Genomic DNA, 17529 nt, shown 5'->3' with positions numbered 1-17529 from the left:
TTCCTTTAACAACAGTCCTGAATACTGTTACTTTCGGTCTGTAGCCTTTATTTCATTTGCTAAGACAAATAAGTAACAGTCAGAACAACAGTTGTTTCTAGATTTCGGCAACTTTCTTTAATAATGTGATACACTTCTAATTACTCTATTTATTTGATGTATCCGTTGTTTCTCATATTGTTAATCAACTTACTTTAAAGCAATAAAGATTAAGTTGTAATTTTTAAAATAGTACATAATTCACCCCCTCCCTTCTTAGGTACTTGAAATCTTAAACTCTTCAGGATCTCTTCGCAGTTGGCTATATGAAAAAACAACTGTATTTTAGAGGGTGGTGTGCAGAAGCGCTTTTATCTAATAACGATTTTGGTTTTAAGAAGAGTTTGCTTTGCTCGTGTTTTACAAATTTGTATTTAGTTAATTTTAATTTTTGTTACAATTCTTGTATGACAGTATTATTATTAATTAATGAAATTGATCTTTTACTAAAAAAAAAAAAAAATAAACAAATAACCGTGACGGGAGAGTAGAACCGTTATATGTAAAGTCGTAAACCCGTCCGTCATTTTCAAAAGTTGGAGTAAATATAAAGATCCGACCGTTTAATGGCAGCCAAAATCAAAAAGGCAAAAAGCGGCACCACTTCACCCCTGTACTAATTTCAAATAATCAAATTTCATATTCTTCCTCTCTCCTTACACACAAACATTCTCTCTCTCACCTCTGTTCGCTTTTTCAATTAGGGTTTAATTTCCCCCAATTTTTCAAAATTAAACACCAAAATTCCCCCAATTTAGATATCGCCGGAGAAATTCGGAGCAATGTTGAGTAATAACTACTCTAACGGCGAAATTACTCCGGCGCCGACGAGATTAACGTCGTCGGCGTCGTTTAAGGGTAGTAGTAGTAGGAGGAAGAACAGCGTTAATGGACATTCTAGGAAAAATTCCGAAATCGATGATTTTATGCATGTTTTACACGGCTCGGATCCTGTTCGTGTCGAGCTCACCCGTCTTGAAAATGAACTCCGAGGTTCTTGTCTTTTCCTTTTTATTCAGTGAAGTTTAGGTTCATAGTACTCCCTCCGTCTCATTCATTTGTTTATTTTTTTGTATACTTGTGAGCGGTATTTTAATCAAAGGTAAACAAATGATTAGGACGTAATGAGTATTTAATTTCTTATTCATGCGTGTGATTGATTGCTTAGAAAGTTTCTTACATTCGAATATTTTGAACAAACGTAGGGAAATGAAACGTATGGAATGAATTAACTTAGATGGAAAATTTTAGGGGATGAGTTAGTTATGGAATGGAGTAACTTAGGAAAAAAAGATTTAAAATTTTAACTAACATATTCATATTTTCGTAGTTTAGGGGCGACAACCGGCATCCCCGGGTTGTAAATGTAATATTTTTAACTGTATTATTTAAAATGAATTAGGTTGATTCTGGAGGAAATTATGTTGATATATGAACTATTTGGTTGATTAACTTGATGGGAGTAATTTCTTTGCTAATTTTGAATATTTTGTGAAAAGTTTTGATTTTCTTTAATAATAATAGCGAACTTTTGATTTATTTTAGTGGGGTTATTTAGGTAAAGTATCACTTGTTTTTATAGGTATTGTGTAAAATGGTTTTATACAAGAATTATTCTTAAAGGATATGGATGAGTATTTATAGATGTTTTAAATCATGGGAAGTTGGGGATCTATTGAACAGAAGCTTTATCAGTCCTATTAACCTCAATGGCATAATTTCATTGTCATTGTCTGCACTTTCCAAAATATTTGAGCGGATTTTTGAAAAATGGGAAGAACATTAAGAATTTGAGGGGGTTGCATTTGTTAGGTAGAATCGTAGAAGTGAATCATATGTATGAAAAAGGAGAATTTTGTATGAGTACTCTAGAAGTTAAGATTATTTTTTTACAAATTGTTAATACTTAATTGGGCAACTTTGAGCTCTAACTGAATTTCTCAAGAATATTTAAGGGGCATTTCATATTACAAGTTTACGGATTACGACTATTGCCATTAGTATTTTTGTGTAATTGATTACAGACATGTTGTGTATGATTTCCATTGTTAGCTAGAAAATGAAAATCTTGTCTATATTCATAGAGGAAATCCTTGTCTTTTTTATAGAAAGTGATTTTTGTCTTAAATTATTGCAGTTGTTAGTTGTGGTTGTACTTTTTTAGCCAACTTGTGGAAGTGAACTTCCAAGTTGACACAGCTTAAAATGTGTTATGCCTATTAATATGCCTGCCTATTTTCTAGTATGACTCAAGTATTTTGAAGTAGTTCTCATCTTCTCATCGCTCAATTGAACACTGTAAAAAAATTGTGTGGGCGGTTCGGGTTTGATTCAATTACACAATAAAAAAAATTGTGCGGATTTTATTATTATTATTATTTAAGATTCACATATCTTCATTGAGGACATACTCACAAGTCACATCCATGGTATAATTAGTGGGTCTCGGGTTGAAACTTGATATAGAATCGGTAGAACATCAATTCTTGCGCCACGATCCTCATAAATGAGGCTAATACCACCTCACAATACGGACTGTCACCTTCAAAACTTTGGTAGCTCAGTCGGGATTATATATCGTGGCCGAGATATGATATCATTCTGACATCATTCTGACATCATTTGTTGACCTTAGCAGTATATTACAATGTCATATAGGATGACCTATTCCGTCCATGAGTTCTCTTTAAACATGCTCAAAGATACTATGATACTTTTCCTTCTTATCTCTTAGACATTGTATTTAAAGGGTAATGAAGAACAGTTTGGAAGGATATAGACAAAGGGAATTCCTGGTAGTGATCAGCGTGTGTATGAGCTGGAGAAGTATTTTATGTTGACAAAGCCTCGCAGGGAAGGGGGAGGAGGAGCACCAAACTTTGTCAGTTTAAAAACCGGCTTATGCCAACTAGGCAGCCAATGCCATAGGATTCCAAATTGCATTGTGCAGTTCTCTGCACGTCGACTCCTCGTTTGATTGAAGTTGAAATAATATTTGAATATTTATGTACTCACTGTGAATAACCAAAATTCTGAACCTTTATTAGCAGTTCTGATTAATGCCTGATTTAAGATTTGGCATAGACAGGTATCATGGAGAAAATTATGTTTTCCATTTGGCTAGTAATCGAATTTAGCAATTCATTTTAAATGATCATGGTGCTAAACTTAGTTCGGTTGTGATTTGTAACCTTTTTCTTTAGGAATTGAGGTTTAATATGAGCATAGACAGATGTATTCAGGGAAAGATGTATTGTTATGTATGTGACATTTTCCTCTATGCAGAAAAGCTCATGTAGTCTTTAATGTGCATGCAGAAAAGGATAGGGAGTTGGGAGAAGCTCATACTGAAATAAAGGCATTAAGACAGTCCGATCGCCTAAAAGAAAAGGCAGTTGAAGAGGTATTTCTTAAAATTAGATCTTCTTTCTGTTGCCTATCTTTTGAATTTTGTCTAGATTGGGTTTGGGGTGGGTACAAAGCTTTGTCAGTAATCTGAGATCTGGGTTTCCGGATATGCTTAGACCTGTTGAATTGCAAATCGATTGGCACAAATTACGAATCCTAATTACAATGAATTATGGTGTTTGGTTATAATTTGACTGATATATTCTTTAATTTGAGTGAATTGCATATTCGTATTCCAAATTTGAATTGGTCATATGACGAATCTGGTAACTTGTTTGAGATTATGTCAGTTACAGTTACTCAGTTAGGTAATCTTCAGTCATGTATAATGTAATAATATGGTTTTTAAGAAGTTTGGCTGTAAGAGCCAGAACAATCTTTATTACTCGAATATGCGAAGGGCCATCCTCTAAAATCAGGGTGGCCAAGTCTTGAACTCTTGATAAACTCTAAAATCAGGAAACCCAACTCCCGAACCCCTAACTATGAGTTTATAATATATATTAAGGCGCAAACAAAATTTATCAAGTAGGAGCAAAGCATCTTCTCACCCATTCTTAAATCTTCCCCTGCTCTTCAAGTGAATTAGGTAACGTTCCCCTTTCTGAGAGGAAACCTTGGAATGCTCTTACTGTTTTTCTTTGTTTATGATGTGAATAAATAGACAGAGTGGCGTAGGGCAACCACCTAAAAACAACTTGGGGAACATCTGTTACAACAATAACAATAACCACAATACTACCCCAGTCCCCAATGCCTCTTCTGGAATTTCCAATGTTCCACAATTCGCTTGGCTGTGCCTGTGCTCCATACAATTATCCATCAAGGTGGCATATCCGCATATGTGCTAGTATATGCGACGAAGAAAATTTGTTCATCTTGTTAGACAACTTTGTACTCTGCACGTAGCTGGTAGTCTGGTACCTAGTGTATATTTATGTAGTAGGAATAGAAAATGGAACAAGTTTACAGGCTGTTGATGCAAAGTTACTGTGTTCTGGATTTCAGCTTAATGAAGAGCTCCACAAAGTTGACGGGAAGCTTAAAGCCACTGAAGCTGCTCTTGATAGCAAGGTATCGTGCGAGAATGTTGTGTTTGTGTTTTGAGTTTTGTGCATGTAAAAATTTCAATGGAACATTGAAGTAGACATTAGCGTATTATTCAATGGAATGATTTGAATTCTGCAGAATCTCGAAATTAGAAAAATCAATGAAGAGAAAAAATCTGCTCTCGCAGCTCAATTTGCTGCTGAAGCTACGCTTAGACGTGTGCATGCTGCCCAGAAGGATGACGATATGCCTCCTATTGAGGCTATTATTGCTCCCTTGGAAGCAGAGCTAAAGCTGGCCAGACAGGAGGTATGTCATTTATGTTCCATTGGTCACATCTCAAATGTTCAGGTGCTGGACATGCTTTACCAAGTGGCTTATTTTCCTTTGTTCCTATTTGGCACTACACGTTTTCATATATGACATTTTCGACCGTAATTTTTTTTGGTATTATTACCTTTTTTAAAAGGCATTTTTTGAAAAATGTTTTGATGACTAATGAAAATATGTGAATGTATCATAAATATATTTTTTATTTCTCTTAACATAATGAACTCAAAAAGTTAAATCAATAATAACATTATGAAATGAAAGGAGAACACGGTCTTTTTATTTTTCTTCAAGGGATGATTTTTTTTTCTTTCCAAATTAATGATTGACCGGTGTATTGCGGTATCTTTTTTCAGATTGCAAAATTGCAGGATGACAACAGAGCCCTGGATCGTCTCACAAAGTCCAAGGAGGCCGCATTACTGGAGGCGGAGAAAACTGTTCAGATTGCTATGGCAAAGGCCTCGTTGGTCGATGATCTGCAGAACAAGAATCAGGAATTGATGAAGCAAATTGAGATTTGCCAGGTTTGCATTCCTAGCACGATTGCAAATTTATTGGCTTGAGTCCGTGTATAATCAAACACTGAGATTTTTGGAGTCGATCAGGAAGAGAACAAAATTCTGGACAAGATGCATCGTCAGAAGGTTGCCGAGGTTGAAAAGCTAACTCAAACTGTTAGGGAACTTGAGGAAGCTGTTTTGGCTGGTGGTGCTGCTGCAAATGCCGTTCGTGATTATCAGCGTAAAATGCAGGAGATGAATGTAATTCCTAATACTGGAAATACTACCCCTCCTCCTAAATTTATTTACCCATTTCACTTTGACAATCAACTAATATCAACTTTAACCAAACGAATCGAATATATGTGATACTATTAAATTTGTTACGCGCGTTTTCTATTCATCAAAACAATTAATTTTCAAGTTTTAAAAGTAATGTGCGTTATCTGATAATATCAGTTAAAGGCAACAATGTTTGACCACCATAGTCGAATAGGAACAATGGGAGTGAGTATGTGCTTTCACTAGCCAAGCAATCGTCAGTCCCTGTGTTTGGTTCCGTTGATGTTCATTCTATATTATTTGTATAGGAGGAAAAGAAAATTCTAGATCGGGAACTAGCTCGCGCAAAAGTCAATGCAAATAGGGTAGCCACTGTGGTCGCTAATGAATGGAAAGATGGCAACGACAAAGTAATGCCTGTAAAGCAATGGCTGGAAGAACGGAAATATTATCAGGCAAGACTTTTTGTTTCACTATTTCCTTCTATATTTTGAAGCTTCTATACTCATTTGAAAAGAAAATCTCTTTGTAATTCTAATGATCCTTGAATCTTGGATCTATTATATAGAGGATCAGCATTATTAATACCAAGTTACCAACCTAATAATTTTTTTTTTTTTCTGTGAAGCATTGAGCTGCTAAGCTCACCAAGTCACCATTTAGTTGTCTAATCTTTGTTTCATTTGTTGTAGGGGGAAATGCAGCAACTTCGTGATAAGCTTGCCGTAGCAGAACGCACAGCGAAGGCAGAAGCACAATTAAAAGTAGGGTTTCTTCTTTTTGGTTTCACCATCCCATTTATAATTGTCAGTTTGAATTCAGTGATCAGCGGATGTTGACTTTTCTCTCATGATATACTAGTCTATAGCTATATATAAAAAATGATTATATAAAAATATTATTTTTGTTGAATGAATGTCTATAACTTTACATTGTATATTTAAAATTTGGAAAAACTAATGGTCTATGACTCTATGTTGACACGAGCTTACAATTGGGACTATATGGCTAGAATGGAGGTAGTATTTCTTCTTTGTGTCACTCGTGTCTGATGTTTTAATTACTTTTCTGTAGGAGAAATACCAACTAAGATTCAAGGTGTTAGAAGAAAAGCTAAGAGGAGCCCCAAGTGCTAACACTTCTCATGGTTCCTCAGAAGGAAGAAGTATGAGCAATGGCCGTTCTCAGATGAGAAGCACAAGCAACGGTCGAGCTCGGCGTCAATCTTTGGGAGGAGCCGAGAATTTCTCTAGGTTGGCTTCTAATGGGTACTTATCATCTAAGAGAACCACAAGTTCACCATGTGGGGCCGGGAGATTAAATAGTGCATCAGTAATACTTAAGCATGCCAAGGTCTCATCTCATTCGTTTGACGGTGGTAGCAAGGCTGAAGAGGGAGACATACCCTGTTTAACAGCAGGGAAAAGCACCAATGTGATGTCTAATGGCATTGACAAGGATCATAACTGCCTCCAAAGAGAAGTTGAGAATAATAATTCAGTTAAAAAGACCAACACAGATAGTGATGATACTGTATCTGGGGCATTGTATGATATGATACAAAAGGAAGTCGTAATTTTGAGGAAAGCTTGCCATGAGAAAGATCAGAGCCTCAAGGATAAGGATGATGCTATTGAGGTTAGAAACTGCTCCTAATGGGTTACCCCAAGTGCACATAAAAAACATCTATTGCTCAATAGAAAGACGAGTCTAGTGAGTCATTTTGCTTTACGCCATAATCCGATACCAAAGAATAGTCGTTTAAGTGTCCACCCCTACTCCCAAATTATAGCAAAAAAAAGTCGTTTGAGCAATACCAACGTGTGTTTCTTGGAATTTCTCAGATGCTGTCGAAGAAGGTAGATACCCTAAACAAGGCAATGGAGGTTGAAGCCAAGAGAATGAGAAGAGAAGTAGCGGCAATGGAAAAAGAAGTTGCGGCCATGCGCAGCAACAAGGAGAGTGATCAGCGTGCTCGCAGAATGAGCATTGTTGGTAGAGGTGCCGTTAATGGTTCTCAGCTGCATTCTGCAAGGTACCATTTTCATGCATATAAATTTTGCTGGTTATTTTTGATGTCATATTTTCCCCATCTGTCTTTTGCTAAATTAATTTGGTTCATAATGTTTTCATTTCTATTCAGGAACATACGAAATTTGTAGGGATGATCCCTGCAGTGAAATGCTTGCACAGAAAGGCTTTAAGTCCTTAAAATTCCACAATGATAGGCTTAGTATGTTTTGCCTCTCATCTCGAATCTCGTCCTTGTCTTTACATTTCCTGACTTTTGTTTCTTCCTCTAGGCTTTGTTAGTATCGCCATTCTTTTTGTAAAGCTCTGACTAGTTTAGTTTATTGTTCCAGAGGTCATTGTATATTATTTCAGTAGCATGGTTTGTGAATTTATGAGAAATTAGTGTTTTGTTGAAACTTGGTGTCCATTCACGTGCAAGTTGCGGTTTTTTGGGCCATCAGGGTATGAAAGACTGCCAAAGCCAGTCAGAATGCACCTCTATTTAGAGCTGACTGCAAGTGCCAGACTTGGGCGAGTTCGAGTGTTGGACCTATCTTGTGAAAGAAGCTTTGTTTTTTGGGGTAAATGAAGCTTTGTCAAAGTGTGTTGTCATATCAGCATAGTGTCCTCTCGACATGCAGCCAAAGTAAAGTGTTGGTGTAACATAGGCTACCACGCCCGATATCCTCTGAATTCCGAGACTTTCAAGGACCGGGCAGAATATTGGATTTCATCTGCTGATCTTTTCCAACCCTGTATTTTTCAGAAGGGTGCGGTGAAAAGAGAAGTGAATATTCCAAGTAGGAGTGTAATTTAATGTACGTACTATCTACCACCATGATGGTGACTATATTTGAGTTTCTCTATGATGAAGTCAATTATCTTTCGTAGTTTATTTTCACACTACGAATTTTACTCAATTTAGTACATTTTACTTACTATTTTCCATCAATACTCCTATTGTACCACATCCAAAAAAAAAACAACACAACCCACACAATAGATTAATACAGTACTACGCATCTACCCCCACCACCAAGACCAACCACCATCCACCACCGCACACCCCACCCTTAGGCCCCAACATTGGGTACTAGCAGCCTGAAGCCACACCACCCATCGTCGTACCAACCTTCCCCTCCCAATTGCGCATAACAGAATTCCTAATCGAACCCTCTCACCCTCCGCTGGCGGCCGGATATACTCGCCCTCTGACGTACCGGCATCGTACTTTTACTCCCTTTTTCCGCCGGACAACCAACTCGGCTTGGCGCCTGCCTCCGTACACCAACGCACAAAATTGTCTTTTAGGACGATGGTGTAAGGCGGTGATGGTTGATGATTGGGGTATAGGGTGGTTTCTATGGTGGTGACAGAGAGCGGTGATTGAAGGTGGTGGAATATTGCTGTGGTTACAACGATTTACGACATTCGTAAGTTGAGGAAATTGGAGGTGATGGGAATTAAGAGGAGAGAGGGAAACGAGAAAGAAAAATAACAGGGGTATAATAGTAAAAAAGTGTACTGCGAAAATCAACATCCTTATTTTTTTTTATCATATTATATGTCGAATAATGTTGTTGTTGGTGTCGAATTTGAGTCGAAAAAAATGGGGAAGGGGACACCATGGATGAAACGTGGAAATTGGTTGTTTCATCCATGGTGAAACGTGAATTTTGGACGTTTGGCCATGGAGGAACGATGGTTTTGGCCGTTTGCCCAGGACAAACGTTGGATTTGGTCGTTTGGCCATGGTCCAAACGTTGAAATCCCACGTTTGGCCATGGAGATTTTTTTTTTAAAAAAAAAAAAAAAACTCCATGGCCAAACGTGAGATTCCAACGTTTGGTCCATGGTGAACGTGGATTTTCATTGTTTGGACCATGGTGAACGTTGATTTCCAACGTTTGGACCATGGGTGACGTCAACGCCGATTTCAACTTTGGTCCATGGTTCAACCTTCGGGGACAAATTTGATTCTGCAGAGAAAAATAGCAATGTTTGCTATTACTAAGTTAATACGTGACGTAAATCAATTATCGAACAGATTTAACGGTGCGCAAAAAAATAAAAATTAACCAAATAATGAAGCGATTAAGTTGTTTAAGTACCGGTGATTCGGGATCCGTCATGTTGTTAATTGTTGTTGTTGGTTTTTTTTTTTTTTTTTTTTTTTTAATTTAGTTGATTTTTAGTTGAATTTGAGAGGAAATTTTTTAGAGAGAGAAAGTGTTGGATGAGTGGAAAGGCAATTATCGTCTTTTTTTGAAAAACGTCGTCGATATAAATCAGCCCCCCTTTACATTCTTACAATATCGGTCAGGTGGTATTAACTCTTTGTACTATCCTCTCAATGCTTTAGGTAAGGTTTATCATATTAATAGTCTTTACATTTTGGATGTGATAGCCGATAGGGTGATACCACTGGGTAATATGGTGATGCGATCTCATTTTTCCATCTATGAATAATGCAATTAATTTCTTGATGCATTCACGAAGGCGCGAAGAGAAATTGATCTTCGACAAAATAATTTGGATAAAATTGTTCCAATATGAGCAAGCTGACTGATATGCGAATATATTCGACTTAACCTAGACAGATACAAGTCATACAACTAGAGCTTTCCAAACGTGAGATTGTCCTAATTTCATGTGATCTGAAATAACTTGGTGCTCGTTTGGTTCATGTAGGAGTTGAATTCCTGTATTAATTCGCAAGTCATAGAATTCTAATTCCTATATACAACTAGTGTTCAAGCTCTGACGACATTTGCAGGGTAATATCATAATAGTGACTTTTGAAATTGATATGATTTTAAATCACCTGCAACAATTCATTATACTTGTAATTTTTTATATTAATTTTACTAAGATAAAGGAGCATTGTCCAACACTTACATGCATATGACATGCCAAAGTGAACGACATGTTGCAATAGTTTCTTTTAAATGGGAGTAAGATTTAAAAAGTGAATTTAAAAAGGAATTATTGATAATTTACTCTTACCTTTCTTGCATCATGTTGTTTATTTTTGGTATACGCTTGTGAGTTGATCGGGTATGTAGCATTAAAATTGGGATTTAAATTAAAATATAAATGCAATCCAATTTTCTTACATAGTGTTAGTTTCTACGTACTATAAATTGTGTATTGGAATTGAAAACAATTAGATGAAAGAGTGGGTGACTACATACTGCCTTTGACTCCGTTATTATCTTAGCTTCAATTATAAACTTGCCTAGGTGCGTCACAATGAGACGTGTGCCATTACACAATCCCTTGGGCGGGTTTATGTTTCTGAGCAACATAACTGGAATCCCTATCTTTAGTCTCAGTTCATGGTGTGGGAGACGTTACAAGTTTAATCTATTTAAGTACTTGGTTGGATACGCCGTAAATTGATCCTCGCTTTCTGTTTGAGGATGAACAAACCTCGTCTCAACTTTCGTAACTTTTTTCTTCCCCTGGTATATAAGATTAATCATGGTATGTCTTGTTAGAACGTTTCATATTGAAATTCGAGTATTGCTTTTCAACAATTCCTCCTAAAACAGCCTAGCTAATCAAATAACAATAAAAAAAACTAAATTATGTATATAATGAAAACAAATTAAAAAAATGGTTATTTCATGGGAATAATCCAAACTAAGGCCCCTCTTCTCATATTAATCCAACCTAATGTTTAACTGAGAATAATCTGAACTTTGACATCATTTAACTTCTACTAAACCGATCTCATAATTTACCTGATATCACAAGTTTCCCAACAGGTGACTTTGTGTTTTTTTTTATTCTCCATTGTTTGTCAATCTTCATCTTCCTAAATTAATAGTTTTCCCCAAATTAAAAACAAAACCCAAATTTTATCAAAATCTAGAAAAATTCTAATTAAATAACCTAATTACAGGCATACGCATCTTCAGACCAACAATAATAAATAGCAATTGGTTGGTCTGACAACCAAACACCATTCTCCTCCTAATTTTATTTCAAAACCATTGATCTTCTTATCCTTTTCTTCCTGGATCTTCTTCTTCTGGGATTTCTTTTTCCGTCTTCATTTATCATTCTCCATTAATTCTCCAACAATTAGATAGACAATGGAGAAAGAGCTGGTACCCAGAGATAAACAAATCAGCAAGCTCTCAATGATAACACTCGAAGAATGCAACGAAAATGCACGAGTTTATCAAGAATGACAAAACATTTGCAGAAGAACAATGTATCATGATACATTGATACTCACAATTCACAAAGAGTACACCTTCCATAGTATGCAGCCCAATGAAGACCTGTGCAACCAAACTTGTCCCTGAAGTCCAATGACATGCCACAAGTAGAATATGGATAAACAACCCATATGTAATCTAGGATTGCAATAAACAATTGAAGATATACAAAGTAAAACTACTCCGTATCTAATAGGTTTGTTGTCTGTGTGTGTCAAGTTTTGGAGGCTGAAAGGCTTGACTCTTGAGATAACGAATGAATCTGTTTTGAACGTTGTGTTGACAGATTTTGTAGAACCCTAGATTTTGTGGGGGTAAATATTAATCTGGGGTTTGGAGATTTAGCGATTGCAAGCGGTGTGTAACGGGATGGGACTTTAGAGAAGGGGTATGGTTATTCGTTGGTGGTGCAGTTCAGTGCATTGAACCGGTGAGGTGAGGCTCAGGTTATTGATATTTGGTGATGAGGATAAAGGGAAGGAGGTAAAAAGGTTATTATTGTTTTTAATTTCTTTTTTTTGGTTAAAGTGTGTGATGAAACAAATAAAGTAGTCGGTTATTCTGGTGTATTGTGTGAAGAATGAGCGTATAGGTCAGATTAATATGGGTTAAAACATAGGTTGGATTAATATGAGAAGGAGAGGCATAAGTTGGATTATTCCCATGAAATAACCCTTAAAAAAAAATATAATACAATCTGCTAATATATGGAAATAGAATATGAGATAACCAATCACGTATATTTTAACAATTATAGTTTACAACACTAAAATTCTCCAATTTCTCATAAAACAGACTAGTCTCCAAATCCTCGTAAACCAGCTCCTTCTGTTATACAATATACAATTATTATTAAAAAATAAAAGATAAATCTCCATTTCATAATAGCTCTTCCCTTTTTTAATAAGAGGAGATATACAATGTACTTTTACTAAAACTCTACCAATTTTGCAATATAATGTTATTTTAACATAATCATATCATCGTCCATTGTTATTAGATCCAGATTTTGTAAACTACTTACATGTAACAAATGATTAATTAATAAATAAATAAATAAATTATCAATTGTAAACTAAGTAAGAATTTTATCTATCCTGCCCTTCATATTGTACTGTGTCTTTCTCTACTCCAAACTCATTTTTTTTAGTTTTTATGACATTTGCATCCATGAGACCACCATAATAATTTAAACTTGCCGTGTTATATTAATACGGCATTATATGAGGTTAGTCTTTTTTAATTTTAATTGTTATCCCTTAAAAACCATTAGCCTAATATCAATCAAATCATGAGTAGGAAGTATATTGTTTGGATTGTGAGTTGAGCTTTCACATTTAAAAAAATAAAATCCAACCAGTAACATATGAAGGAGTATTAATTAGACGATTTAAACTATTAGATGATAGAAGTAAGAGAAATTGATACAAATGTATTCCGTAAAAGATATTTTCTATGTCCCAGTGAATAGCTTATACTTGCTTTATTTTGTGAAGGGGAAATAAAGTAAGTGTAATGATTGACTGAGACGAAGGGAGTGCGTAGTTATGAATAATAAATATAAGCTAATAAAATAATAGTGTCATAGAATAGCTCACTCGTAAATCATAGCAATATAGCATACTCCATATGCTGTATTCATGCTCTTGTGATGATATAACCATGAAAGGAAGGCATGTTTGGGGATTGTCCATTTGGTCCAAACAAATTTGTGCCAATGAACAATCTCCCCCTTTTATCCGAGACTTTCGTACCCTTTTGATATGCTGTATTCATGTCCCTTCTGAGTTTTCCAGTGTTGTTGATTGTAATTATCTATAAACCCATCTCTGACTTTGCATATTCTTCTCCAATACCAGCTGGAATCAGTTGAGGCTGATATTCTAGCCAGTATGCTTGCTTTATGTAGATTTAGTTAACCCACCTGACCCATAAGTGGTCGTTTTGGAGGCCACCCACCACACTAGCTTGCCTACTGCTGCCTTATTCCAGTCCAGGTGATGTGATCAATATTTGAGCATATTTAGTCCCCGAACTAGCCTCGTTCCTATGCTTTTTAGTGCATATTTGGGTCATTTACTATCTTTAGTCCTTTGTTTTGCATATTCTTTGAGGTTTTGTTCCCTTGGTAGGAGAGGAGTGCATACCTTGCATTTTCATGGCAAAATAGAGCTAAATTGATCGAATCTAATGACCAAGCATCAAAGTGAAGACAAGACTAGAAGGCCTTTGTAAATAATGAAGTAGATGGGAAATGATGAAGAAGATCCTTGCATCTCCGACAAGATCCCGGAGGATTGTTGGAAGAAGAAAAGAAGGAAAGAAGAAAAAGCTCACTGGACTGGAATCCGCTCGTCCCAGCATCTGGACGCTCGTCCAAGAGCCACAATCCGAGCGTCCCACCTGCCTGGCCGCTCGTCCAAGAGCCACAATCCGAGCGTCCCACCTACCAAGACGCTCGTCCACCGCCTGCACAATCCGCTCGTCCCGACCTTTTGGACGCTCGAATTGTTCTCCAGTGCAGCCCGACTTCTTCTTGTTCTACTCGGGATGCGCATATTTTCGGAATACTAGCAAAAAGGAGACTCTTATCTTTCTTCGAGAGGAGCATTTCCTCAACTTTTCTTAAGGACTTAATCGTCATTTAAGCCCTTAGTAACTCTAATTTGTGAACCTAATCCCCATTATAAATACCCCATTATACCAATTAGATTATCATGTTCTTCTTATCAATATTTAGTGTAGTTTATATTATTCTAATCTCTCTTTAATCTTGTAATCAACTTTTAATCAAGTATTAATACAAATCTCATTTCCTTAATTTCTCTATTGTTCATCCTGTATTTTGGGTAATTGAAGATTATTTGGGTTTATTTGGAGGATTGACAACCTTCCAATCATTCATCAAGTACTTCTATTATTCTTTGCTTATTATTTTGGAATCATCATTAGGTATAATTCTCTTAATCCCTTTTTAATTAGTGTTAATCATCTTTACTTATTCATCATATTTTGCTTTGTTGATATGATTGACAACCTTGTTAATATGTTAAACTTGATAATGAGTGAGTAGTTTCCTTAACTAGGGTTAATGAGGAATTAGGGGAAACCAACATGGGGGATGATTTATGCTTAATCTAATATGTTCACATAATTTATTTGCTTGCTTGTTGTGATCTCAACTTATGCACATGTTATGTTTGATGAAATGCGAGCCTATGAATCCTTGCATTTTTTACCCATCACTTACCTTTTCAATGAGACTTGTAAGTCATAAACCAACTCGAGTCTCATTAGACCATGCATATAGTTGAGTAGGGAGGATTAAGTCGACTTGTAGGTGTTGTACAATCTAATCGATTCGGCTCCGGGACCCAAACCTTCCTAGGATTGTAAGATATAAACCAACTCGATCCTATCACAACAATAATTGCTTGCTTATAATTTGAGAATATGTTTGTATGATCAATTCCCATGAATCCCCTATGAACCCATGACACCCTAGTGCTTTTAATCAATTGTTTACACCTCTTTTTAATCATCTTGCTTGTTTACTTTTATTGTTATTTAGTTTAGTGATCTTCTTATCTCAACCCAAATTGTGACACCCTTAGACACCACTACTTGCAATCGAAAATCCTACATCAATACCCATCCCTTGGGATCCGACCTTTACTTGCCTCTTTGCTAATAGTAGAGTTGTTTGTGAAGATTATAAATATTGTTTTGGTCTAGGTACTCCTAACGACAAGTAATCGAAATCTAAGCTAAGAAAGCGACCGACCACCAGGACAATTTTTAGACCTAATCCCCCTTCCTTCAGAGGTTTGCTGATCTTGTCCCATGATACAAAATGAGATCTCATATAGTCTACCCTCATCCCATAAGAAATTTCTGCAAATGCTTTCAATTCTCATGATGACTCCACTGGGTAGAATGAACATTGAGGCCCAATAATTATGAAAAGTTTTAAGAACAGCCCTGCTCAGCACTAACCTCTCTGCATATGAGAGCTTCTTAGCCCCTAATCTTATTTTTCATATGAGTTTGTCTATTAAGGCCTGCAATCTTAATTATTGAGCCTGATAGTTTTAATAGGAACACCTAAATATCTAAATGGTAGTTTGCCTTCTTCCCAGACAGTTGAAGAATTTCCTTCTTTAGGGTATCCTTAATTCCATTGAAATATGCATTGGATTTTCCCTTACTTATTTTGAGTCCAGAAGACTTAAAGAAGGTAGAAAAGGTCCTGAGCAAGATCATAATGGAATCTACATATCATTTGCAAAACATTAGTAAATCATCTGCAAACATAAGATGACCGAGTCTTAGAGGCTTACAAAGAGGATGAAACTTGAATTTGGTGTCCATTGTGGTGTATCTCAGAAGTCTAGATAGGTAATCCATGCATATAGTGAAAAGCAGGGGAGGGGGGGGGGGGGTAGGGGATAAAGGATCCCCCTGTCTTAACCTCCTTTGACCTTTGAAAAAACCAAAACTGTCACCATTCATATTTAAAGAATATGAGGCAGTGGAGACACACTGATGTATCCAGCCTCTGAATTGCACATGGAACTTCATTGCCTTAAATAGATTTTCCAATAAATCCCATTCTATTGTGTCATAAGCTTTTTGTAGGTCCAATTTGAATAGACACCTTGGGGATACTGCTTTCCTTTCATAAAGTCTAATTATATCTTGACAAATCAAGATATTCTCCATTATACTTCTACCCTAAATGAATCCCCCTTGATTAGTTGCAATTAAGTCAGGTAACACTCTTGCCAATATTCTGCATATAAGTTTAGAAAGGCATTTGTATATGATATTACAGCAGGCAATAGGTCTATATTAGAGCACAATAGTAGATGCCACCAGGGCTTCTGTTAGGATTGCTAGTTTTGGTTTGTCCTTGGTGAAGGCAGGGGTTTCCCAAGTTACAGGGGAGAAGTCTAAGAGTAGTGATGCCACAGGGAGTGATAGTGTTGTACAGATTCAGGAGCCTGTGCAGGAAGTCCAGTTGGTGTCCCCTGAGAAGGTTGTGGATGAGGGTGGTCATCTTGAGAAGAGGAAAAGAGTAGATGAATCATCAGGAGGGGTTCATGAGGTCAGGGGGGTTAGGGCTCGGTCGGATGAGGTTCAATTTGCTAAGGAACAAATCCAGGCCCAGGCTTTTATGGTTGACGATCCTTATTACCAGTATCAGGCAGAGGATTCTTCTGCTCGTGCCTTGGCTGCTATGTATCGTACCAGGGATTATGCCGCCAACCTGATCACCATGCTTCAAGAGGTATATTTTTTTGTCTAATTTTATATGGGTGTTTGTGTGTGTTTATTTGTTTTTGTTTTGTGGCTTATATGGGTATGTTTTCTTTGCTAGAATGTCAATGATATCTTTGAGGGTGCCTGTCAACCTGGATTACATCCCACAACCTAAAAATACTCGGATTGGGAGGCTGATTTTGAAGAAAGATCTTGCAAAGTTTAAGGTGAATTGGAAGTGTCAAAAGCGAGAATCATTCGTTAAAGGAGGATAATGAGGGGGAAGCCTCGGTTGGTGGTAGAGTCTTCTAGCTGAAATCGCCGGGATGCCCCGAAAGCTCTTCGGGCCAAGTTTGATACCGTTCGGGGAAGAGTTGAAGGTTGAGAAGCGAGGCTATGCGGGAGCGATTGAA

The 17529-nt window shown here is 36.7% G+C and overlaps 2 protein-coding genes and 1 long non-coding RNA gene across 4 annotated transcripts; 2 read left to right on the top strand and 1 right to left on the bottom strand.

Moving 5' to 3' along the window:
- The first annotated feature begins 633 nt into the window (after window positions 1-633).
- LOC141657290 (microtubule-associated protein 70-3-like) lies at window positions 634-8545 on the top strand. Of its 2 annotated transcripts, XR_012548705.1 has the most exons (12): window positions 634-1032; window positions 3357-3442; window positions 4456-4521; window positions 4636-4806; window positions 5184-5354; window positions 5436-5591; window positions 5921-6067; window positions 6305-6376; window positions 6687-7250; window positions 7457-7647; window positions 7756-7845; window positions 8087-8545. XR_012548705.1 is itself a non-coding variant. In XM_074464467.1 (11 exons), exons 1-11 carry the CDS (start codon window positions 822-824, stop codon window positions 7772-7774), a joined length of 1854 nt encoding a protein of 617 aa, XP_074320568.1. In that variant the 5' UTR covers window positions 651-821; the 3' UTR covers window positions 7775-8050. The 2 variants fall into 2 exon arrangements, 1 of the variants encoding a protein (XP_074320568.1); XM_074464467.1 differs by lacking the exon at window positions 8087-8545 and having other exon boundaries at window positions 651-1032; window positions 7756-8050.
- Window positions 8546-11134: 2589 nt separating this feature from the next.
- Window positions 11135-14675, top strand: LOC141657289 (uncharacterized). Its single transcript, XR_012548704.1, has 2 exons — window positions 11135-12337; window positions 13987-14675. It is a non-coding gene; the product is annotated as an uncharacterized LOC141657289 (long non-coding RNA).
- A 1283-nt stretch (window positions 14676-15958) lies between these two features.
- On the bottom strand, window positions 15959-16576 carry LOC141655244 (uncharacterized). The gene is made up of 2 exons (XM_074462333.1): window positions 16336-16576; window positions 15959-16125 (listed from the first exon to the last, which is right to left on the bottom strand). Exons 1-2 carry the CDS (start codon window positions 16574-16576, stop codon window positions 15959-15961), a joined length of 408 nt encoding a protein of 135 aa, XP_074318434.1.
- Between the last annotated feature and the right edge of the window lie 953 nt (window positions 16577-17529).

Source organism: Silene latifolia, chromosome 5 (genome assembly GCF_048544455.1).
Source record: "Silene latifolia isolate original U9 population chromosome 5, ASM4854445v1, whole genome shotgun sequence".
NCBI lineage: Eukaryota > Viridiplantae > Streptophyta > Magnoliopsida > Caryophyllales > Caryophyllaceae > Silene > Silene latifolia.
This window is presented reverse-complemented; position numbering and strand designations above follow the sequence as displayed.

Excerpts from the sequence above, each read along its gene's own strand:
- LOC141657290 (XM_074464467.1), top strand. The coding sequence starts at position 822 with ATGTTGAGTAATAACTACTCTAACGGCGAAATTACTCCGGCGCCGACG. Across the intron at positions 3,443-4,455 it reads AAGAAAAGGCAGTTGAAGAG|CTTAATGAAGAGCTCCACAA; the intron begins GTATTTCTTAAA and ends TCTGGATTTCAG. Across the intron at positions 5,355-5,435 it reads AGCAAATTGAGATTTGCCAG|GAAGAGAACAAAATTCTGGA; the intron begins GTTTGCATTCCT and ends GGAGTCGATCAG.
- LOC141655244 (XM_074462333.1), bottom strand. The coding sequence starts at position 16,576 with ATGGAGAATATCTTGATTTGTCAAGATATAATTAGACTTTATGAAAGG. Across the intron at positions 16,126-16,335 it reads CAGTTTTGGTTTTTTCAAAG|ATTCCATTATGATCTTGCTC; the intron begins GTCAAAGGAGGT and ends AATGATATGTAG.